This window comes from Hevea brasiliensis, chromosome 6 (genome assembly GCF_030052815.1).
Source record: "Hevea brasiliensis isolate MT/VB/25A 57/8 chromosome 6, ASM3005281v1, whole genome shotgun sequence".
NCBI classification, from domain to species: Eukaryota; Viridiplantae; Streptophyta; class Magnoliopsida; order Malpighiales; family Euphorbiaceae; genus Hevea; species Hevea brasiliensis.
Genome location: NC_079498.1, coordinates 106,733,562 through 106,757,832, shown reverse-complemented (window position 1 = coordinate 106,757,832; position 24,271 = coordinate 106,733,562). Strand labels below are relative to the sequence as shown.

The following is a 24,271-nucleotide window of genomic DNA, read 5'->3' as shown; positions in this document are numbered from 1 at the left end:
AATGTAAAGGATCTAATGAGCTACAGGCCAACCCTCCTCGCTTTTGTCCCATCATCACTAGACAACCCTCCTTACCTCTATCGCCAACCCAAAATTTATTAGAAAAACTTCTCTACTCCAATTAATTTACTTATTTTCTTTCCAGTAATTTACACTATATTTGATAGGTGGAAAAGAGAGAAGAAGGAAAATAAGTAGGAGAAAATAACTTTGAAAAGACTTTTTCATTGTTTGAATAAGAGAGGGAAAATAAAGGAGAGAAGGAAAATAAATTTTATTTTTTTTAATTATTTTCTCTCTAAATTAGAGAAAAAGTAAGAAATCAAAGAAAAAAAATTAAATTTTAGTGTCAACTCTTTTATTTTTTCTCTTTTATTTTCCACTCATCTAAATACAAGAAGAGAAAATAAAAAATAAAAAATATTTTTCCTCTTTTATTTTCTTTTCTCTCCTAGAATTTATTCAAACATAGTGTTAAAGACCATGATAGGGATGTTTATGTCGCATATTTCCTTTATGGTAAGAAGAAAGATCATAATATTATTGAAAATACAATCGATTATTTTTTTTTTTTGAAAAAACAGCTTTATTTTGAAATTGTTCATAAAGGGTTTTTTATTATTATTTTTTTCAATCCATTTGCAATTATTGTTCTGATAGAGGGAGAAGGATAGATGCTGGAATTGCAGAGACAGAAAAAGAGAATAAATGGAGGGATGGGCCATGGAGCCCTTCTACATCATGAAGCCTTACACCTTTAGATGATATATATATATAAATATATATGGCCTTGGAAATTGTTGCTTTCTTTCTTTAAGAGGTTAAAATTCAGAGGGTGAGTTAAGAGCACCCAAGGTGCAGATGCCCACTCCAAGGATACTTTGTTTTAAAACTCATTATGGGAGTTGCTTTATTTCTACTTTAATTTACACAACTCATTCACTAATATATTAAACTAATAACAGTATACTGCAGCAGTGAGAATCTAGTGTTCCATCGAAGATTTTCAAGTTGCTGCAACATACATGAGCGAGCAAGGATCAAATGAATTGTTTCTTTTGGAACTATTAATTAAAACCAGATCCTTGAAAAAGAGAGACTGTGAGTCATGGGAGAATTACATATCAGCAATATTAATTATTTTCGAAATAAGTAAAAATCCTTGGTGGTGACTGCTGATGCTAAGTCTGAGCCTGAGCCTGAGCCTGAGGGAATATGTAAGGAGCGTGATGGAGTTGGCAGTGAGAAAATTTAGAGATGGATTCGGGGCAGAGGAGAAGGGATCCACATAAATCTAGCAAGGGCCAGGCCACACTGCAAGATAGGATCTTGCGTTATACGTACAGATTTGTAGAGTTAGGGAAAGAATTCTAGCGGCTTAGGTTTAGGCTGATAGATAGTGAGGAGTTTAGGGTTTGAGGTTTGTTGCATGGTTTGGGATTCTGTTCTACTCTGTTCTATCCTATTGACCCTTTTTCTAGCTGTGGGTATTACTTATTTTGTCTTCTTCTTATTTGTGCTGCACTGCACATGTGATGTCATGCATATATATGTGTATTTTTAATTTTTTTTTATTTAAGTCTCGTTTATTTTATAAAAATTATTTTTTTAAAATATATTTTTATATTTTTCTTGCATTTGAGATATTTAAAAAAATAATTAATGAAAAATATTTTTTATTAATAAAAATTAAGTCACTTTTTATTATTTTAATTTTAATAATTTTATTAAAATATAAAAATAATTATACATAAATGATATAAATATATATTATTAATTTAATATTATAATTAAATAATATAAAATATTTTATAAAAAAATATTTTTTATAAAAAATACTTTTTATATATAAATATAGTCTTAATTTTACAATTTTTTAAATTTTTTTATATTTATTTTTATCCATTCATATTTTTCTTTTAACCAATTTTCAAATATAGCCTACCACTTGATCCTTGTTAAGATATTGCGGCTAGTATTGGATTTTTTTAAGATAACCATTAAATAATTAACGGTAAGCATTTAATTCATGAATTTTCATTAAACAAATATTAAAATAAAACCTACAAATCTATTTTTTTACAGTGGATTTTCTAATTTTTATTTAACAAACTATATATAGAGAAGGCTAGGAATTCAATGAGGCGAGTGAAACTACGCGCCGTCAAGAGGAGTTGGACTGGCACTGAATAAAAGCCCCAGTATGACTGCCACATAAAGCTAATAAGGGCACGCAATTTAAGACAGCCCTTCACATAAGGCTGCCCCTTGGATTCTCTCTCTCTCTCTCTCTATCGGGGGGGAGGGGGAGCACTGTTTTTTTTCCCGGTGCTCATGCTCTGCAGTAGAGTCAAAGGGATTACTTAAGTTCTTTGACTTTCTCATGGCGTGCATGCTAGTGTATTACCAGCAGCATACCACATATATTCTACCCATCAGCCAATCAATGAAGCTCCGTCCCTGTTTAGGCTAGCAATCGTGCAATGGTGTCCACATATTTTTTTTTACGGTATATATCGATCGATGGATAAGGCTGTGAAAATTTTCCCTGAGGAAATCCATGCATGGGATGAAAATAATCTCTACCAAGTCCATCGTTTATGTTTTGTTTGGTTAAATTTTCGACCATCTAGTTGAATTATTGAAGCTGTGATGGGTGCTTTATCATTGAATCCAGGTCCAGAATTTAATTTCTTTACCCCACCAATTTCATTTGAGCTCGAACTTAATTGTTCTTCAAGGTAACAAGGGTTTTATGACGTGACCCATTAATGTTGGAAATGGAAGTAAACATCGCTCAAACTGCGAAAGTTTTGAATTCATTTCATCTTGCATTTTCATGCAATCCTTCTTCCACAAACAACATTAACCTCATAATCTTCTAGTTACTATGTATTTCAAATGGCGATAAATCCTCAAATTCAAATTCCCTGTGACATTTGCTACCCTCCTATATCTACCAATTTTCTTTTTCCCTACAGTTTTTAACTTGAATTCTCAAATCTAAAACTCAAATCATCTGTGAAATACTCATCCCTCTACTCATTCCACAATGCAAACATAGGGACTTGATGAACCAATCCCAAACTTCCAATCCTGTCATTACTTGCATTATTGCCATCTTCATACTTTGCACCTTGCAATGAGTAAGCTTGAGTGTAATCTCCACCACCGGTGCCGAACTCACTGCCTAAACCGACTGAACATTTTGGACTCACTGGATTAGAGGAGTTCCTCCTACTTGAAGCCAACAATGCTGTTACGTCATTGTTCACATTGTTAGCCCTCTTTTGCTGTTGATTTTCATCTGCATTTTTATTCCACACCATATCAGCCAATTCATCAGTGGCTTCACCGCTCGTCACGGCAAGAAGGCGTTGAGGAGATGTTGATGAAGCACAAGAATTGTCGTCCTCAAGAGCCACTGGAGCCAAGTCTTTCGGCGATCGTTTGGCAAGGTCACCAGCAATGAGTGTAGAACTCGAGCAAATTCTCTTCACATCATATCTACTTATATCAAAGTTGGTAACAGCGCTTGTACCCCTAAATTTAATAGCTGCAATATCATAGGCCTCAGCAGCTTCTTCTTGTGTGCCTGTATTTGTATAAAGTAAGAAGCGGTTAATTGTACACTTAAGAGATTGGATTCAAGTCAGCATATACAAATTGGTTTCTGAATTTAATTTTACATGTTATCTAATAATTAACATGATTTGGGTTGATCGACTTTGCTAATATATCTCCATCAATGGCTCTCAACTAATTATGCAAAATATAGGATATGTTATGCAATATATGTATTATGCATGCAAAATAATTGTGGAAGAGAAAAAATAAACGAGGAGAGGATTACTAAATGTTCCGAGGTACAAGTCCTTGTTTCCAGCAACCCTTCCTATTCTAGCTTGCCATCTTCCATGTTGATGGTGCCTGGCAGGATAAAGGAAAACAACTTAGCAAATAAAAGGGAAGAAGGAAAGATATGGCGATGGATGATCTTTAATAGCAGAGTAAAGCAGATACACTTGTAATGGTACCGTAACCACATGCATAATAATGTTTGCCTATTATTGCCTATGATAACTGAAAAGCCTGCAAAAACAATAAATAATGGTAAACTTTATCATTGAGGTCTCTTTCTGCCATCACCTTGTCACTCCCCTATACGCAGAAGCTCCTCTCGAAAACCCACTACTTTTCCTGCCAAAATTTGAAGAAAGCAATCAATCTTTCTTTACTTCATGATTTCCTTTTCTATTTAAATCAATTATTTTGAGGAAGATTACAAAACAGCTTGCAGAGAGAGGAAAAGAACTTGAACCTTCTCAAATTGGCTACAAATTCTTGCCTGGTTAAGTGCTTCATCTCTTCAAGTTCTTTCTCGTAGGTGCTTAACTATAAGCATTAATGAATGAACAAGGTAAGTTGGACATTATCATATTCAAGAAACTAATACAAAGGGGTTAATATTTGCATAGGCTAAACATAAGATCACCCAACGAACGAACTTACAGGGAAATTTATATGGGTTGTTGGTCCCCAATACTTCAAGGCAGCTAAATCATAAGCTCTTGCTGCTTTTTCTTCTTTATCATAGCCACCTGAATGGAACCATTTAACAAAAAGAATGAAGGAGAAAGAACATGCACACTACACAATGTTTGCTATCGGAAATAAACAAATGCAAAATCAAGAAAAAAAAAAAAAAAAGAAAAGAGAAACAGCCGAAGATAAAACAAGAAACTGGACTTAGGAGTTTCACCTACCAAGGTAAACTGCACAAGGTTGACAAAGCGAAAGGCGAAGACCCAAAAAGTGCATGAAAACACAACCGTTAGCATATTCTTTTGGTAAAGGAAAAACATAAAATAAAATAGAGAGAAAGCAAAAAGATTAGAGCTTGTCTCTCCTACCTTGCCTTCCTTTTCTTGTTTGTCCTTCTTTTCTGCAGCTATTGTCCCACAAATGGGCCTCATATCTCCCAGTCCATCTATGCCTAACAGCATCAAACGCTCCCTTGTAAGTTTTATATACATAGAGAATTTAAGCAAACTTGTCCATAATTTCAGCCGAGACAGAAGTATATAAATTAGTACCTCGTGACGCCTCTATATTGAGATGTTCTTTGTCCGAACGTGTCAATAGATTTACGAGGAATTGACTCTCTTGCAAGAGATTTTCCAACAGGCCTTTTACGATTATCAAACACTTGCATTGGAGAAACTGCAGCCAGTGCATTCTGAGAACTCGGACTCATTGTGAGCGATAATGGCTGAAAATTGCAATTGCTTGCTTCACTTGAAGATTTATCGCTACAATATGGTGCCTGCCTTAGCCAAGATTTGAACCCAGAAACTGAACTACCATTCTCGAACGGTAAACGATACATGCTATTGTTATGGCTATGACTTGGGTTTGGATCGAAGTGTTGGAGGTTGTCACTAGGGATTAGGGTTTGTGGGTTCTCATTGTAATGATGATAAGATTGGATTAAATTAGGTGGATTTGTGAGATTGTCTCTAGTGTCTATATCTCCACCGGTGTTGAAGCTTGGTGCTACATTAACATTGATTCTATTACTGTGGTTTTGGGTTTGATCATCCTGGCAGTAAACTTTGGTCTCATCAGAAGGAGAGTTTGAGTAACAACCTAAGAAATCCTCAAGCTTTGGACCCTCCTCACTTGCACTAGTCCCATCCATGGAGTTTTCATATCTCCAGTCTACAAAATCATCATTTAAAGAAAACAGTTAGAAGATCATGGAGATTCAGTTCCGTATCCAACGAAAGAACATGCATAAGCCCAAAGAGAAGCAAGAAAAAATTGAGCTATGGCTGGCTACGAGCTTACACTTGATGGTCAAAACTTTAAGAACAAAACCCTAGGTTCCTTGAAAATCAAAACTAGATAAGGGAAGAAGGGGTGCATGCAGACGAAATAGCAGTACCTTGAGAAGCATTGGAGGAGCGTCTAAAGGGATCAACAAAACAAAGAGATCCATCAGAGCGCAAAGGCATAACAGAGACATCATGATGAGAAGAGAAACCTCCTTGTTCATCTCTACCAAACCCTTCATCGATTCTCAGGTGTGGAGACAGAGAAAACCCCAACCATTTACTCATATTATTATCCCCTCCCTCTATCCCAGAAACTGTGTTATGAGTTCTTAATATATGTATCTCTTCTGGTTAATTTCCTCTTTCACTGAATTGGGTTTTGGTTTTATAGCTCAAACTTCAAAATTTTTGGCTCTCTCTCTCTCTCTCCCTCTCTCTCTCCCAACGCAGCTTTGGGTTCTGTGCCGTTTCTTTCATCCTCTCAGTCCTTCTCCTTTAGCAGAGGTGTCCATGAGTCAGTCTATCCATCACTCACACACACTTATATATATATATAGATATATTACACAATAACCAAAATCCGAGTGTGTCCAAATTTTGATAAAACCCTTCTCATTGATGGAAAATGGATTCTAATTTTCTTTGATTAGACCACTGGATGCCTACACTGTGAATCTCCCTGTCCAGTTTGAAGGTCTAGATCTTCCAACTAATTTCACTCTACTATGCAACCTAACGCACCAAATTTCGGCTCAAAATTATGACATGGTCACTCAACTTGTCCAATATCACACTTGAGGCATGCAGAGATGCCAAAAAAAAAAAAAAAGAAGGGACTACCTGTGTTTAACAGTGGATACTTATCCATTTATAGGGTTATTCTGGTAATTTAAGGAGGGTAAGCTTTGAAATCTCCTCTTGAGATTTGAGAAGAGAGGCAAATTTACCAAAATGTAATAGAGTGTAATGATACTCTATCAACTATGGCAGTGTAAAATTACTGGACCAATGGGCCAGTGAGTTGGGCTTTGTTTGGTCCAAATAAACTTCCACTATTGCTAGTCCTTTCTCACATATCTGTCTCCCTCTTTTGGGCCTCTACATGTACTTGGTAATCAATGAATCTTTGGTAAGATGAAGGAAGCACACAGCATTTCATGTTATTAACATGAGAAAAAATGTTAAAGGGTGGTTTAAATTGAATTGAAACCATTCAAATTCGTAATTGACTTGGGTCATCATAGCTAAATCGAATCAAAACCAAACAGGAATCGAATTCAAATCAAAGCTAAAATCATTTTTTTTATTTCAAAATTAAAAAGATTTTAAAAGAAAAAACATTTAGATTTAATTAAAACCATACCAAAATGGATTTAATCAAAATTGAAATCTGAATCGAAATTGAAATAAAAACTGTGAAAGGATCTTAGGAGCCAATTTAAGTTCACGCCCTCAGTGAACTAAATTGCTAATTCTGAGTCGATTTGCCACTAAAATTGTCCCAAAACTAGGCCTAACCTAAACAGAAGAAATTGATTTTTAGTTAATTGGGTTGTAAATTTTCACTATTTCTATCTTAATTATAGCTTCATGTCCATTTGAACATCACAAATAATCTTAAATTGGTTGTTGAATTCACCTAAGCCAATTCAAGAAAGGAATGGCAATGATTTTCAATTGGAATGTATTTGAATTCTATTATGTTTTCCACTACGAGGTTGGTGGGATATATCTAATAATCTATGGATAGAAAAGGAAGGGGAATCTCATAGCATATCTTATTATATATAAAAGAGAAATGCAAGCTAAGACTGTGAAAAGATATAATGTTAAAGTTATTAGGTTTCATTAGTTGATTTTTCTATGTATGTAGCATTAGCTTACTTTTTTAAAAAAATTATTTAATTTTATTCTATATTTAAACTTAGACCTTATAAATCTATACATGATTATATATAATAAATCTTATAATATAAATAAGATTTGAACTCTATTTTTAAAGAGTGGTTCTGAATGATGATCCTGAAATCAACTTGTTTTAGACACTAATTTCTTTTGAAATAATGAAAAATATTAATTAGTTAATTATTAGGACCCATGACTAATTTCATTTGTGGGCTACAACTTGTTCTTGATGTAATATTTTAAAAAGAATGATTAATAGGCAAAGTTAGGACTTCAAAACAAAATTAAAGTGGATAGGTGCCTACCCTCCTATGCTAGCTAGCTAGCTTGGTCCCTTCCATGTTCCAACCAGCAGAAATTTTAGTTGGGAGGGTCAATTAAAAAAAAGAATATATATATATATATATATATTACTTTTAAAAAAATATATGTATATATAAAATAAAAATATTTATAAATAAATGAGGTTATTATTACATAGTGCAATAAATTATCATAAATATATTGCAATATTTTTTTATTTTTATTTTTTTAAGGTATTGCCAATATTTATAAATATGTCTTATTAATATAAATATAATCTCAAAGTTAACAACACATTTGAATTGAAAATTAAAACTATAATATGAAAATTGACATAAATTACTAAATTTTCATATTAATAAATTTGCTCATAGCTTAAATTTTTTAGTATCAAATATGAATTACTGTTTTGACAATCTGAATTTTGATGTTAGATAAAAAAGAAAAAAATATATATATATACTCTAAATTTTAAAGAAATTAATAAATTTTAATTTAATAATATTAAAATCATCTTCTATATAAACAAAAATGTACAATATATTCCTCGAGTTCTGAAATTATGAAAATTAATGTCTAATGGATGGAATGGCAGCAGCGTTAAGGTGTACTAACATTTTAAATAAGAAAAGAGGCTCGTGACTCTAATTGCCTCCATCAAATCTTCATTTTTTTTAATTTTTTATCCGTGCTTGGCCAGCCACAGATTATGATGTCACTTGCATTGACATGACCAACGGCTATATATATATATATATATATATATATGATTTTTGAAATTATAAAATTTAAAATTATAATTTAAAATATTATGAAAAATCTGATTCTAATTTTTCATAAATAGAGTGTTAAAAGTTTAAAAACTGAGTCATGAAGTGATGTACGCACAGAGCTTATTTGTGAAGGTGACAAAATCTTGGGCAAATCCTAATGGTCTCAATCAGTTGGGTAAATTAGTCAAAAATCTTGACCATGTCCCCACCGCTTAATCCCCATATGCATATATAATTTATATAATCATAGGCTTATGCATGCTCCTTGTCCTTATCCAGGCTCGTCTTTCTAAACATTTTTGTCCTTTTTTACCCTTTAATTACTTAATTAGCCAATTTTATTATTATTATTATTATTCTTGTAATTATTTATTTCTTTTTTTTTTTTAAATTGAAGTTTCAGAATGTCCATGTGATCTTTCTCTCATTCAGTGTCACTTAATACGTCACGAATTGCTCATCTTTGTAAATCAGACCGCTGGTTCTGATAGAGAATGTCGGTGAGCAAATCAAACCGTTTGATCAAGAGGGAAAGGTATACATACTCACCTGATAATGTTACGTTCAAATTTCCATTCTCAGTCTTACTATTAAAACAAAAACATTATTTATTAATAAATTTCAGAAGATCGATCCTGCATGCCATGCCATGCCATGCAATTCCAAATTATAACTTCATTCCCTTGAACAGATGCTTATATAAACCTCTGAAATCTGAGTAATAATTTGTCAGTATATTAATTTTCATTGGTTATATTTCTATCTAATCCTTCATTAAAACCTTTATTAACCCTTTTTACATGTCAGATTTAGCCTAAAGAACACATGCTCTTTTCAATTAATCATACACTTTGGTTTTTCACAATTTCACATAATATATTTTTAATTATTGAATTAAGTTAAGTTAATAAAAAAAATTTACAGGAAGAAGATGAAAATTGAGAAGAAATTTGCGTATACAGTAGTAATACTGTGCAACCCGTGTGGCAAGTAGACCAATGGTTTGAGTTGAGGACAAAGCTTGATAAGATGAGCAAAATTACACAATAAATAATTGATGTACTTGATTGCGCACAAACAAACACACACATCAATTGTGTAATCAATCACAATTTTGTGCTTCTTTTTATGCAAACTATAAAAATATATATTCCTTTTTACCAATCAAATTGATTGGATGCTTTCATCTCAATGAGTCTATTAAAAAGTGAAAAATGGATTGCCACAACCCATTGTATTGATTAAACGAAAAGCTAAACCAATGATGTGTTTGATTATATGGATTAAAGCTACAAAATTTAAGAAACCCAATTAGCTAAATCAATCATATCATCAATTAATTAAATAAATTATCATCATTTATTGGACTGATTACTGATGGGTACATGTAAAGTGCCCTTTTCTATTGATTGGCAATATACCAATTTGAGTTGTCAGTTATCAAACTTTCAGTAACCCATTAATTAAAAGCATGCTTACAATTTAATATCTTTATGGCGCATGGAAAAGGGCAGCTCTTTCAATTATTAAAAATGGACGTCCACAGGCACTAGATGACAATCATCGGATATCTGAAAACTTTATCACAGCCGTCTGATCTCTGGACTTTTTTGTATTTAGTTTTATCACCCAAAGGAATGTGACCTGTGACTTTTCCTTAATTTACAGAAAGCAGGTGAGCGCGCACACGGGAATATTATATCATAAAAAATAAAGCATTTTTGCTTAGCAGCCTTTGTAGTAGCTAGTCATATAGTTAAAACTTTTATACTACTTTCATAACTTAATGATGAATTGATGATCAATATAAATCTGCTGGGTTTTGACCATAGCTCTTGTATTTCTCACACGCATATATATATATATATATATATATATATATATATATATATAGGTGGTAGTTGAGCCTTCTTCTCATTCTCTCCCACCAAGAAGGTTAGATGTCACAGTGACTCTATTCAGCACCCTAGAGAAGAAACTCTCTCGCTCCCTCTCTCTAACCCACTAGATAGAGACAATACGAAAAGCAAACAAGATGGCTCCTAGGGCACATGATGGGTCAGCGAAAAGAGAAGAAGAAGATAAGCCTATGGAAACCATGACAAATATTCCAACCAAGAAAGAGGTCAATAAGGGAGCATGGACGCCAGAAGAAGATAGAAAATTAGCCGAGGTTATTGCAATCCATGGTGCAAAAAGATGGAAGATAATTGCAGCCAAAGCAGGTATTTGTGTATATATACATATACATATATAAGGCAAAAAAACGCAGTTTCTGAATTGAAGTATCTTAAATTTTGATCTGAAGCTTGATGGGTCTTTGACCTTTAATTTATGCAGGCCTTAATCGGTGTGGTAAGAGTTGCAGACTGAGGTGGTTGAATTACTTAAGACCAAATATCAAGAGAGGCAATATATCAGACCAAGAAGAGGACTTGATTCTTAGGCTTCATAAACTACTAGGAAATAGGTTCTCTCTCTCATGACAATAATTACAAGCTCACAGTTTTCTATTACTTTGCACATATTTTCTATATCTAGTTGGATTCTTGAATGGTTCAATATTATTTAAATATACAAGTTTTAATAATTCTTGCACGGTTTTAGTTGAAAATAAAGATTTGCAGTCCTTGATTCATTTTAAAATTTTGTTACAGATGGTCCTTGATCGCTGGAAGATTACCTGGTAGAACAGATAATGAAATCAAGAATTACTGGAATTCTCATTTGAGCAAGAAAATAAACCAAAAAGAGAAACATAGTGGAGCTTCAGCAAGAGAAGAATCCAGAGATGGGAAAATGACAACAGAGAAGGTGGATATTGTGGAGGTGAAAGAAGAGAACTCATCTAGTAATAATACAGGAGGTGTAGACTCCGATGCCAGTTTTAATGTAGATGATTTTTTTGATTTCTCCAATGAAGATCCTTTGAACTTACAGTGGATGAGCCATTTCCTTGAAATGGATGGGGGATTCACTAGTATGTCATAAAAAGTGTAAACTTTTGTTTTCTCGCCATGAAAACATGGTGCAGAGTGCAGACAAAATCATGGTGTATGAGAAATGAGAAATTTCATGTTCTATGCTCTTTGGAATCTATTCATTACTTTAGAGTTGATATGTGTTATGTGAAGTTTTCTTTTACAGAGCTGATAATTGTATGACAAGGCCTTTTGATTGGTTCACAATCATTTTCTGAACTGGGTTTTCTTTAGCTTTTCCATTTACATTAACCGTTAGCTGCCAATTGTTAGCCAAAATACACTAAAGGAATGGGGAGAGTGCAATTATGCAATGGGAACTGGAAAGCATTTATAGGCTGCAGGTTTTTGGAGTTTAGTGCTGGAACGTTGTGCAGATTCTTTGATGATGGAAAGGGAGGAATGAAGATGGCAATGATAGATAGGAAACCATGAAAAAAAGGACATGTCTCCATGATTGTGGACACTTGACAAATCATATTAATGTGACCAGACAAAAGGGGTGCGTATTACTCATAGTATTTTTTTCCTATGCCACATTGGCTTTTATTCCTAGGAAAATGTGCTAAAACTTTCCCCACATGTTATGCTTATGAAATATATAAGGCCAATATTGTATTGATATTGTGAAGGAATAAGCTTAAGGTTTTAATTAAAGAAAGAATCAAGAATTTTTGAGAACTTTTCTGCCATGCTTTTCAAGGTGCAGCCAAGAATTCTTGGGAGAGGAAGGAATATTATTGTTCAATCTTGGACTTTCGAGGAGAAATTGGGCAATCAGAAGATGACATTAGGCATATATATAGTAAAGAATCAATGAATCTAAGCCGTTTTCAAGAGTATAATTTAGAGGCAAATTGAGAACTGCCGATTGAAACCTGCTTTGTTTTATTAGCACATGATTGATGATTGAACCTCAGCTGCATCATAGACGTCTTGTATTTGGTCATTTTTCACCGAAAGTTGCAGGAACTATGACAAATCCCTTTGTCTGCATACACCATCTTGATCTCAATGGAGTTCAGCCTGATCATCTGATCTGCTTAATTAAATTGCAATATAGAATAATCTTTATACTTGAAAACTTGTTTTTATCAATGCATGTAGATTAATTCTTCTCCTTGTTAGATTGCTGTGGGAACTACAATACCATATACATATCCAAATTCCAGTAGTTGCTCAGACTATAACAGAAGCTGCAAGGTGACAAAATCATGTACGAGCAAGTCAATTCACATAAACAAGAATAGCTAATCATGATCTCAACGCCAACTCCTGACCAGTGTGGTCCTGCCAGACAGATTATATAATAAGGAATGACAGTTCACTTTACATATATTTAGAACCAATTTCAATTTGCCTAAGAAAGTGTGCAAGCTGCATTCCCTTGAACAATATTTGCCACCAAAACTTGTAATCTTGATGCCAATTTGCCTAATCTGTCAGATTTGGTTTCTGCAAGTGTAATACCAAAGCACGTACTAACCATCTGGATTCACTATTCCAGGAACATCAACTTTAACTCTCCTCATTTGATCAAGTAATTCTTTTTGTTTTGGTGTCATTACGTTTACAACTGTCACAATATAAGTAGACAGACGGATATTATTGTACTCACCAACCAAGTGGCACAGACAGTAGTGGTGTCAGTTATCAGGTTATCTCATGGAGGCCCACAAAATTCATCTTTCAAGCAGAATTTCATATGGGTTAGATCAGAAGAAGAATCCAGCAGCTCTCATCGAGTTTCTCCAGCAGGGTTGAAATTTAGTAACATCATTAAATTTGAATTCATGAGCTCAAAATATATGAAAAAAGAACCTCGTCTTACATACGACCTTTGCAAGTCCATAAAGTCATCACTCAAACATCCATATAGTCATCATTCAAACATTTAAAATAGACCTGGCCATGGTCTGATTATTATTATTATTATTATTTTGCATTTTGACTCGAATCCAACCAGCGGCAAAAATGATCTGATTCAACTTCAGGTTGTACTAGCACAACTGCGGCCGAGTCTTGAGAACATTTGCTACTTGGCAGGCACGGACAGCTCGAATCCACAAAGGAAAGACAAAGCTAAACAGTACATGTTAAAGCAACACATCATCTTTACGTCAAATTGCATTCAGAAAGTTGGGAGGCCAATTATTTATACTTTAGATAATTTAGAAGGGTACAAGTCTTGTGGACTCAAATTCTGTAGAATTAAAATTTAATGATTGAAGTACCCCATCCCAGTACGCTGAATGAATTAAAGGCAATGAAATGAGCACCCACAGTGCGAAATATTGATGATCTAAAATACATGTGAATCTTCCATTTCCAATCTTCATCTGGGTTATCGTAATCTTCAGTCTATCCACAAATCATGTACTCTCGCATGAACAAATCTACAAAACCAACACCCAATGAAATCTGTAATTAGCAATGAGAAAGAAAGAAAAGACAGGGTGGAGTTTACTACAACAAATTCATCCTATCCCTCATCAAATCAACAAAGAAAGTAGGAATCCTAATAATCCATCTACGAAGTGATAACAAAAGGTTCTTAATTCTTACGTTATGAACAGTGCAGTAAATCATATCCCTGAGTGATAATTAGCCCCATGCCATGGAGCAAGCATAATTGACCAGCAGTTTACCATCAACGCCAAAATTCTGCATTATTAAAGTATAAATGGCTATAAGATAGAGAAATACATAATAAAATATCAAAACTGAACCAGGTTGGAAGCATTTCAGCAGAGAAATCATCATAATACAGAAAATTTTATCAAAAAAATCAACCAAACAACAAAAATCTAAAACTCCTGGTATTTGATGAAAAAATAAGAGAAAAATTCACAAAAACTCAATAGAATTCTTCTCCCCAACAAATAAACCAACTGAGTTCATTGTCATAGATCAATATTTGAAACTCATATGGTAATATTCACAAATTCATGTTGCACGTGTAAAACATGCAATGATACAGTACTTAGCTGTGTTTATCACGAGAGGAGGGCAGCTAGTTGAAGACAAATTAGTACACACCTATAATAGGAAAAGACACCAAAGTGGGATACCACAGACAATGTGAGACAGAATCTACTTTCATTTATATGAAAAATTTTCACTGACACCTTAGCTAATGGACAGTCAGGAATAATAAATGGAAACTAACAACTATTTCACGTGAACCACTGCATATTTTCACCTCCCCTGTCTTACTACCAAAATGTCTAATGCTTAAAAGTGTTAGTATATTAAGAAATAATTTTCCCAAATCCAAGACATGAACAAATACACAAATAAATTACACAAGGTATCTCTGTACTATATGCCATAGATTAGTGCCATCCCTTGATTCACCCAACAAATGTCTAGATGGTTTTCTATGACTAGACATGATCTGATATTGACTAAGTAATGTTTTTTCTGTATAGCAGATATCCATACATAGCCAAAGGCCCACAACCGAAGAGGAAACATAAAATCCAAGGAAACAAAATAACTAAAAACAACTTACATTAAATAGATCAATAACCAATTCATCAGGGTTTGGAGAGAATGCGCTGTTGATATATACAAACTAACAAAGCCATTAAGGAAAAAAAAAAAATATTAGTATTCTGAAGCTCATGGATTGTACAAAATTTTCCATTGGGGTTGGGGGAGAGAGAGAGAGCAGATGAACAAAAGCATCAAAGATAAGCTACCACAGTCTCTCTGTGAAGTTGTCTCCTCAAAAAGTCAATCACCTTAGCAAATTTATCAGTTCCAGGTATCTACCATGATAAACAATAATCACCAATGGAAGAAAGTCAGTTGACAAAAAATCAGTCCTAGGAGAAGTTGAACCAGCTGTTATACATGAAGTGAAGAAAAGGAAAAAAAATAAGAACTCCAATCATTGCTAATTTATAATAAATTTTTAAAGGCACTTTCTAGAAGGAATTTTTCTCAAAAGAATCAAAATCCTATTGCATTGTTGGTCAATATATCAAAAAATCTTATGTTCTTAAAGAAGGGTAAAAATCTTATAATGAACTTGGTTTGCAGTTCGACAATGTACTTTGCTATGTTCAATTAAAAAAATGTAATTTGCTATGAACATTTCACAAGTTTGAATACAATTCAAGCAGACTAGTTTGCAGATATGCCCTAGATTAGCATACATTAGAACAGCAATAGGAATCAAATTGTCATATCTTCACAAAAATCACAGCAATTGGTGATATTTATGGTCCTCTAGATTAAAACTTAAACGAGCATCCGAAATTAAGCTTACTTGACCAACCCACATGCATAAAAACCCACCCAGAATTTTACTGCATAAACATAAATACATGTACATCTGTGTAAATATTGATGAAAGAACATGCCTTGAACTTATTCTGCTTGAGTATAGGAGCATCGGCAGTTGCTTTTAATTGAACAATCACTGCATCAAATCAAAAACCCAAGATCTTAAAATCCCACAAATTAAATAGATTAACAGATTGAAATTCACAATTGAACCATAAATAATGATTGGATTTTCAGTGAAATGATCGCTTAACTCACCTTTTCGAACAGAACTCGGCGACTCAGTCACCGATGCCATTGATCCCTAGGAAACTCCGATGTCGTTTGGGGGATTTTGCCACTTCTGAGATCATCTTTATGCTAAGTAAATTGGGCCAGAAAGGAAATAGATAAATATCGTTTAGTTGAGCTCAGATGAGTCTATTAACCCAAGCCCACAAATTACCCAAATCTCCACAAATTATTAAAATTTATTAACATTCAATGAAAATTATACTACATATATAAAATCCCATAGAATTAAAATTTTTAGAATCATCATTTTTTTTAATTTTATCTTAAATTTGATTTTTTTTTATAAATGTTAAAAAATACCAATTTAAATAAATTTATATACATTTGATGTATTTTTTTAATTCAATTAATTTAATTCAAATTCAAATTCAAAATTTTTTAACTCTAAGCTTAAGTTTGATTACTTTTTATAAATATTTAAAATGTCAATTTAAATAATTTATATATATTTAATTTAATTAATTTTAATTTTGAAATCTTACTATTATATATATATAAATCAAGGGTACTGAAAAAGAAAAGAAAAATAAAATTATTATAATAATAATTGAATTATTGAATGCATAATTTATTGTGTTAAAAATTAAAAATATAAATATTGACAATTTGAAATTTTTTATGTAGAAAAAGACAAAAAAGAAAGAAGACAAGCAGAGCGCGCGCACTAACAGGGCCGAAGATTTCTGCAAGTGACACAACCTACATGGCCTGGCCTCTATTTCTTCTGACTTTGTGTTGTGTTTGATAATGAAATTTGAGCATCTATCCTTTTAATTTTGTCCTTCAAATTATAATACCTTGGATTCCTGTCCAAAGATTATATTTGTAGTGGTTTTCAGAACCGTAATTATTTAAATTTGAGCCTTAATTAAATCACGTGTATAAAAAAAAATTCAAAATTCAAATTTTTGAGCTTTGACCTAAATTAATATTAACTTTAGGCTTTATTTATTTTTAAAAAAATAATTTTTATATTTTTTTATATTTGGGAGCATTGAGAAAAATTGATTAACGAAAAATATTTTTCTATAAAAAAAATTAAGTCATTTTAAAGAAAATAAATTTTATTTTTTTAAAGAAAAAGTTATTTTTTATTTTTTTTTAAATATAAAAATTTTATTAAAATGTGAACATATTTGCATATACATGAAATAAATAAACATCATTAATTTAACATTTCAACCAAATAAAAGAAAATATTTTCATAAAAAATATTTTTTAATTTTTTTAATGAAAAATATTTTCCATATACAAATTATTTTCTGTGAAATAAATAGAGTCTTAGTATAATTAATTATTTCGAATTTATGGATTGGCTATGATTTTTTCTTAGCATGGTCCTAAATGATACTGTCATCTTATGGCAATGTTGTAAGGCCTTATTCGGTTATATTAACTGTTGTAATAGCAGTTAGCTATTTTAATAATTATTAACTATTTATTATTTATATAATAATTTAAAGTAAAAGTGTTCGATAAAAATAATTATTAAATTAATTATTAAAAGTAATAATTTGTTAGTCCTAATAAAAATTAAATCATTACTAAGCTTTCAAAATATAAGAAATTATTTATTACTTTCAAAATACATACTCTATCTCTCACATACACACATGAATCTCATTATTCTTTAAATAAGAAGTAATTGAATTTTTATATAGGTAAGAAATACTATTTATTAGTCTCCTAAATAGTGATTGAAGAAAAATCCCAAATAGGTAAGATGATATGATCTTGTTGTGTAGAACAGCCTACAGTTGGTCTTAAAAATAGGATGGTGATCAATGAGTAGCTTATAGACTACAGCTAAGCTAACTGTTGAAATTAAGACCAACTATTTAAATTCAAACTTATATTCTTTGCCAATCATGTACTAGTTTTGTCAATATACTTTCCCAGGAAAAAGTTTGATAGGTGTACTTCCTGGAAAGTATCAAATATTTTGAACCAAATAAAATTTAAATAAAACTTTTTTATTTAAATTTATTTATTAAAAATTTAAGATATAAAAAAATATATATATTTATATTTATAATGAACTGAATTTTAAAAATCATACAAATCAATTAATGTATATAAATTTTAGAAATATATAATTTTATAAGTAATAATGTAATTATTTTTAAATTTTATAAAATTATGAGTATGAATTATAAGTAATTAATTAAAAATAAAAAAATAAAATTACCCATTTTCTTAAATATGTTAAGTTTAAACTGTGATGAAAATTAAATTAATAAAAAAAATTCTTTATTAATAATTACGAGGTATTGTATACTAACGCATCAACTTCTTGAAAATCTTTTTTTTTTTTTCTGTATTTTTTTAATAATCTCGATTATTGTAAAATCAATTTGTAATAAATTAATTTCATAGCTTATGACGTTTAGTCTGTGGAAGAAAATCCAAATTAGTTAATTGACTTTTCATGGCAAATTCTTGTTCAAATGAAAGAGATGGATATCATGCCGACATGAGAGAGACTTAATTAATAATTAAGTTTTTATTAATGAGTTTATATATTATAATTATAAAGTTAATTAATTCTTCGTTAAACTGATTACTTACTAATACAATATCAATATAGTTAATTTTGTTGTTTATTTATGCATTATAATAAAAATAAAATATTTAAATATTCTTTATAAAAAGATAATCCATGCTCTCCGTGGAACGGCTGTCGTCTATCGAGGATGGTAGGCTTATGGAAAATAGAATGTGGACTCAATTATTTGGATTGATGTCGCAGATATATTTTAAAATAATATAAATTTAAAAATTATTGAGAAAAATATAAAAAAAATATAAAAAAAAATACAAAAGGAAAAAAAGAGAGAAACAACTATCAGTGAAAATATTCATTTTTAACATCTAATAATTTCTTAGGTAATTTTCACACACTCAAACCAAGTTGATTGAATATTAGTGAGATCGACTATAATACCCACTTTCCAGTAATCTTGTGAAGGCCAAGGCAATAGCTGCCAAACCTCACTCTTTATGTGTCCATCAAACAGCACTTGTGCTTCAACTTTCATTTTCCAATTCTGCAATATGAATCTTATAATTTCAAAGTGCAATCAAGTTAGAAGATTTGGAAAGAATTAGGTCCATAATCATTAGTTAATTTAATATTAATTTGTTTCTCGAATGAACATTCAATTTTGAGGTTTCATATTGAAATCATTGAAATGGGACAAGAAACATAATGAGAGAAAGAACCATCCTGGTCCTGGATAGCACATACGAGTATTTATCACATCAAACAACAATAATTAGAAGGATGTCTAGACCATTAATTGCATGTTATTTCATTACTTTTGTTCAGAGAGTACAATCTAACGCCACCTTATTGATTAACAAGATCTCAGAGATACATAAATAGTGGCTGCCTTGGAACTTTAGACCTCTTCTTCTTCTGCTGCTCCATTATTTCCTAAATCTTCAAGCCAATCGAATTCACCAGACTCAATCAAAGAATCCATGAAGGGAAACCTAGCATCCTGCATCGCATCATCCAGAACCAGGAGGGTTTTTTGAGAATCTGGAGATAACTGGGGATGCTCACATACAGTGTTGGTGTTACTAGCAGCTCCATTATCAAAATTGTTTAGCAGAGAGAAATCTGCATTGAGCAACTCAGATAGAAGCTGTTCATCCATCTCAAAATCCAACATTAAATCAGACGAAGAATTATTATTATTGTTATTATTATTCTCTTCCTCCTCTGAATATCTGTGGTGTTCGCCGGAGACATTTTCCATTGAGGGTGGTGGTGGCACCACCGTAATGTCATGGACAAGATTCTGTGGCCCAATAGTAGTGGGTATGACCACTTTGCTGCACTTTGAAGCTTTGGTCCAGAAAACCTTTTTTGCATTAGCATTTGACATGGATATGGATTTTTGGATTGGTCTGTGTTGAGGTTGGTTAAACTTGAACGAATTATTATGACTTGAACAAGGAAATTTCTGGTTTTGCAATCTCTTGCCAATAATGGTGTTCCAGTAGTTCTTTATTTCATTGTCTGTTCGTCCTGGCAGCCGCCCAGCTATCAGGGACCATCTGCAGCCACAAAATATAGCAACAAAGTATGAATTTCAACAGAGTATGAAATTTACTTGTTTCAACTTTAATTAAGAGATTATAATCAAATTAACAAAGAAAAATACCTGTTTCCAAGGAGCTTGTGAAGCCTGATAATGAGGTCTTCTTCATCACGTGTTATGTTTCCTCTCTTAATGCCAGGCCTCAGATAATTTAACCATCTTAACCTGCAACTCTTGCCACATCTCTTGAGACCTGTAACAAGTTCAAGCAATTACAATTATCTTCACAAGAACGCAAACAAAACAATGCAAATTTCCATCCAATTATACTATAATATTGTTATATGTATATTCACCTGCTTTCTTGGGTAGGTTTCTCCAATTTCCTTCACCATGGATTTTAATGTAATCTGTGAGTATCTTGTCTTCTATAGCTGTCCATGCTCCTCTGTTCAGTCCTTCCTTTGCACAACATGGACTCCTACCCATCTCTCTCTTTCTCTCTCTTTCTCTCTCTCTCGCTCTTTTCACTTCAGAATCTCTTTTCTTTCCTCTCACACACTCCATTTAAATTTATATTAGTGACCACTAACAAAGGATTTATTAGCATATGTAACATGGGACCATTTTTTGGCAAATTCTAGTAAAATAAATAAATAGATAAATATATATATATTTCAACAATTAAAAAAGACAAGTTGAATAATATTTGTATATAAATATTAGTGATGATTGCAGCTCCATACATGTCATTGTAGTACTATGAAGCTATCAATTGAATAAAATGGTCACTAATGCATTCACCTGCCTTTCTATAATGCATTCTCCTCAAGCTAACTTTCTTGCATACTTTTGAAGGTTTGTTGAAAATTTTTTTATAAAAGATGAAAGCAATCCCACAAAATGTTCATTGGCTCATTGCTTCTCTCTCTTGCCCGGAGAGATGAGAGAGTTATTTGTCAATTGTTCACCCAAATCAATCCATCCTGATTGACCTAACCATTTCATTTGTCTTGATTTCCTTAGGCCATATTTAGTACAACGTGATTAAAGTTGTAATGTAATTATGATTACATTACGTATTGTTATTTGTTTGATAAAAAAAAATTGACGGAACTGAATGACGATTACGTAACATAATGAATTATATTTGAAATAATGTATTAATTATATACAAAATAAATATAATCATAATTACTTATTTTATTTCTTTAATTTATTATCAATACTATAATTATCATTGCTACTCGGCCATCACTTTTATTACCAATACTACTTTTATTTTGCAACACCACCATCCATTATCATCGCTATCACCATCATTTGACTATAGTTATCACTATTTAGTTATTGTTATATATATCATTATCTGGCCACTATCACCACCACTACCTCATTTTGTCACCATTACCACCATCTAACTACCGCTGCCGTCACCACCACCATCACCACTATTACTTGACTAACAATCACTGCAATGGTTATCACTTATTATTAAAATTATAAATAAATTAAATATTAAAATAAAAATTATTATTATATTATACTACTTATATTTTTATTTTACAATCAAATAGATGGATGTAATGACAATTACATTACATTATATCACAATTTTAATTGTATTACATAATTGATTACATTGCATTAAGTTATGCTCTACTAATTGTAACCTTATATCATGAGCAAGTTTGAGGTTTTTTTTTTTTTTTTTTTTTTATATCTCCATTTTATTTATTTATTTTAAATTAAAAAAAATAAAATTATTGTTGGTGAAATTAACATCTGAACATTCACTTTGAAAATGATTTTAGGTGAAGTCATTATCACCATTAATTTAAAAATAAATAATCTATTTAGCATATTTAACTAAGAAAACATGTTGTCCCATATTTAATTTCACATGCCATTATTTAATATTCTTAAATTTTCTATTATCAAATAATAAACATGACCATTGTAAAAGTGTATTGTTTAAATTTTTCTAAGCTCATATATATATATTATAATTTTTTTTTTAATTTTCATTAATTGCAGAGAAGGGTTTTTTTTTTTTTTTTTTTTATTCATTGAGGGAGGGGTTTTTTAAACAAGCATAATAATTTATAATTTAAGAAGTGAAAAGAAGTTAGGCAATTAGAGAAGAAAAATACAGAAAAGAAAATTTTGGGTTGAACACGTAAAGAATCGATCATTCATCATTGCACATCAAATTTCGTAGTTTAGATGTCTAAGAAAGCTATGCAATTGGCTGAAGTGAAAGTAATTTGCTTTGATTTCTACTGAAATCATAAAGCTTGATTTGAGCAGGAAAAAAACAAACAATAACAACAATTACGTGTTATCTTCTCTATTTCAACATTTTTAAAGTAAGGGTCGCTTTTTTATTTTAATTTATAAGTTAATTAAATTAATTTATAAATTTTAAAATTAAATTATTCATTTATAATGTTTTTTGATCTTTATAAGTTAAAAAAAAATAAGTTAAAAAATTTTAATTTTTTATTTTAATACTTATAAATACACTAAATTTGTAAATTAATTCAATCAATATTTAATTTTTATTAATAAACACTTTAATTAAATATATAATTATTTAAAATTTTTAATACTTATAAATTTAAATTAATTTTTCAATACCTATGTAGAGTAATCTTTCACTTACAGTTTATAAATTTTGGGTTATTTCATATTAACCTCTCAATATTATTATAAAATCCTTAAATTTTAATTTTAATAACGTAAAAGTTCTTCTTTTACTTGTTTTACTTGTAATTATTTTTTTTCCAATTACTAAAAGTTAAAATTACTTAAATGTCCTCCAATGCAATAAAAAAAAATATCAACTCTCTTGTCTCTCCCTTTCCCACTCTCATTCCCTCTGCAGATCACCTTCACTTTGCAGAACACAGTATCCTTGAAAAATCTCATCATGCAATAAGCTCAATCAACAAATCACACCAGCAGAGAGTGGCCACCATTTTCAATAACAGTCAGTTTCAACACTTATCATATTATTGGTCTACACCATTTATTTTTTACGATTTTCTTTTATTTTTCTCTCCTATTTATCACTAAATAATATAATAAAAGTTAAAAGTGACTGTTATTAAAGATGATGGCTAGCATTCCTCCATAGATAGCAAATTCTCAACCCCAACAATAAATTTAGATGTTTTAGATCTCCAAATCCACTGTAATAATTCCAAAAATTATCATTCAATCCCCAACTTTTCATAGATCTTCAATGGGATCTGTAGCATATATTTTTTTTTAAATTATCATTAGAACCCCAAACAAATCTTAATTCCAAGCAAAGGATCAAACACTACCTGCATTTTGAACTGGGATTGAATCATCAACTGCTGAAATTAAACAACGAATGCCCTCTTTCACTTCCTTCCAAACTTGGCACGACCAGTTCTTCTACCTAAGCAAGCTAAGGCATATTTCAATTACCTGAACTACTCCTCCAGAAGATGAATTAACAACCGATTTGTTCTCCATCTATTATTTATTGAAGAGTCCAAATGACATCTCCATTTTCAGACTTCCTTTCTTCACTTCTCTCTTTTAAATTTTCAGCACCTGGATTTCATTTTTCCCTCACAGCGAACCATGAAATCAAGCCCTTCAAAAATCTTGATGGTGAAATTTCTGGCCAATTTTTTTTTGTTTGTTTTCTTTCATTTCAATTTTGCCGACTTCATGGGCATTTCTTGATAGACATGCTACCTATTTTGAAGGTTTGATCATTTCTCTACACACTGAGGTTTGGATATTTTGTAGTGGCATTAGAGAGGATGTCTATGGTATTTACAGCAACTGTGATGGTG

The 24,271-nt window shown here is 31.4% G+C and overlaps 4 protein-coding genes across 6 annotated transcripts; 1 reads left to right on the top strand and 3 right to left on the bottom strand.

Annotated features, from left to right (window-relative positions):
- Positions 1-2,787: 2,787 nt before the first annotated feature.
- LOC110666874 (AP2-like ethylene-responsive transcription factor AIL1) lies at positions 2,788-6,337 on the bottom strand. Its single transcript, XM_021827514.2, has 9 exons — positions 5,948-6,337; positions 5,097-5,721; positions 4,914-4,996; positions 4,767-4,775; positions 4,513-4,601; positions 4,322-4,395; positions 4,150-4,200; positions 3,854-3,930; positions 2,788-3,595 (listed from the first exon to the last, which is right to left on the bottom strand). Exons 1-9 carry the CDS (start codon positions 6,120-6,122, stop codon positions 3,039-3,041), a joined length of 1,740 nt encoding a protein of 579 aa, XP_021683206.1. The 5' UTR covers positions 6,123-6,337; the 3' UTR covers positions 2,788-3,038.
- A 4,385-nt stretch (positions 6,338-10,722) lies between these two features.
- LOC110666855 (transcription factor WER) lies at positions 10,723-11,906 on the top strand. The gene is made up of 3 exons (XM_021827502.2): positions 10,723-11,043; positions 11,159-11,288; positions 11,476-11,906. The coding sequence occupies exons 1-3, from the start codon at positions 10,854-10,856 to the stop codon at positions 11,807-11,809; spliced, it is 654 nt and encodes a 217-aa protein (XP_021683194.2). The 5' UTR covers positions 10,723-10,853; the 3' UTR covers positions 11,810-11,906.
- Positions 11,907-13,895: 1,989 nt separating this feature from the next.
- Positions 13,896-16,508, bottom strand: LOC110666847 (ubiquitin-like protein ATG12). Of its 3 annotated transcripts, none has more exons than XM_021827484.2 (6): positions 16,351-16,508; positions 16,170-16,228; positions 15,546-15,572; positions 15,314-15,376; positions 14,365-14,463; positions 13,896-14,195 (listed from the first exon to the last, which is right to left on the bottom strand). In XM_021827484.2, exons 1-5 carry the CDS (start codon positions 16,388-16,390, stop codon positions 14,404-14,406), a joined length of 249 nt encoding a protein of 82 aa, XP_021683176.1. In that variant the 5' UTR covers positions 16,391-16,508; the 3' UTR covers positions 13,896-14,195; positions 14,365-14,403. The 3 variants fall into 3 exon arrangements, with proteins under 3 accessions (XP_021683176.1, XP_021683175.1, XP_021683177.1); XM_021827483.2 differs by having other exon boundaries at positions 15,504-15,572; positions 16,351-16,506; XM_021827485.2 differs by lacking the exons at positions 15,314-15,376; positions 15,546-15,572.
- A 3,166-nt stretch (positions 16,509-19,674) lies between these two features.
- Positions 19,675-21,065, bottom strand: LOC110666853 (transcription factor MYB1-like). The gene is made up of 3 exons (XM_021827499.2): positions 20,792-21,065; positions 20,559-20,688; positions 19,675-20,451 (listed from the first exon to the last, which is right to left on the bottom strand). The coding sequence occupies exons 1-3, from the start codon at positions 21,000-21,002 to the stop codon at positions 19,788-19,790; spliced, it is 1,005 nt and encodes a 334-aa protein (XP_021683191.2). The 5' UTR covers positions 21,003-21,065; the 3' UTR covers positions 19,675-19,787.
- Positions 21,066-24,271: the final 3,206 nt, after the last annotated feature.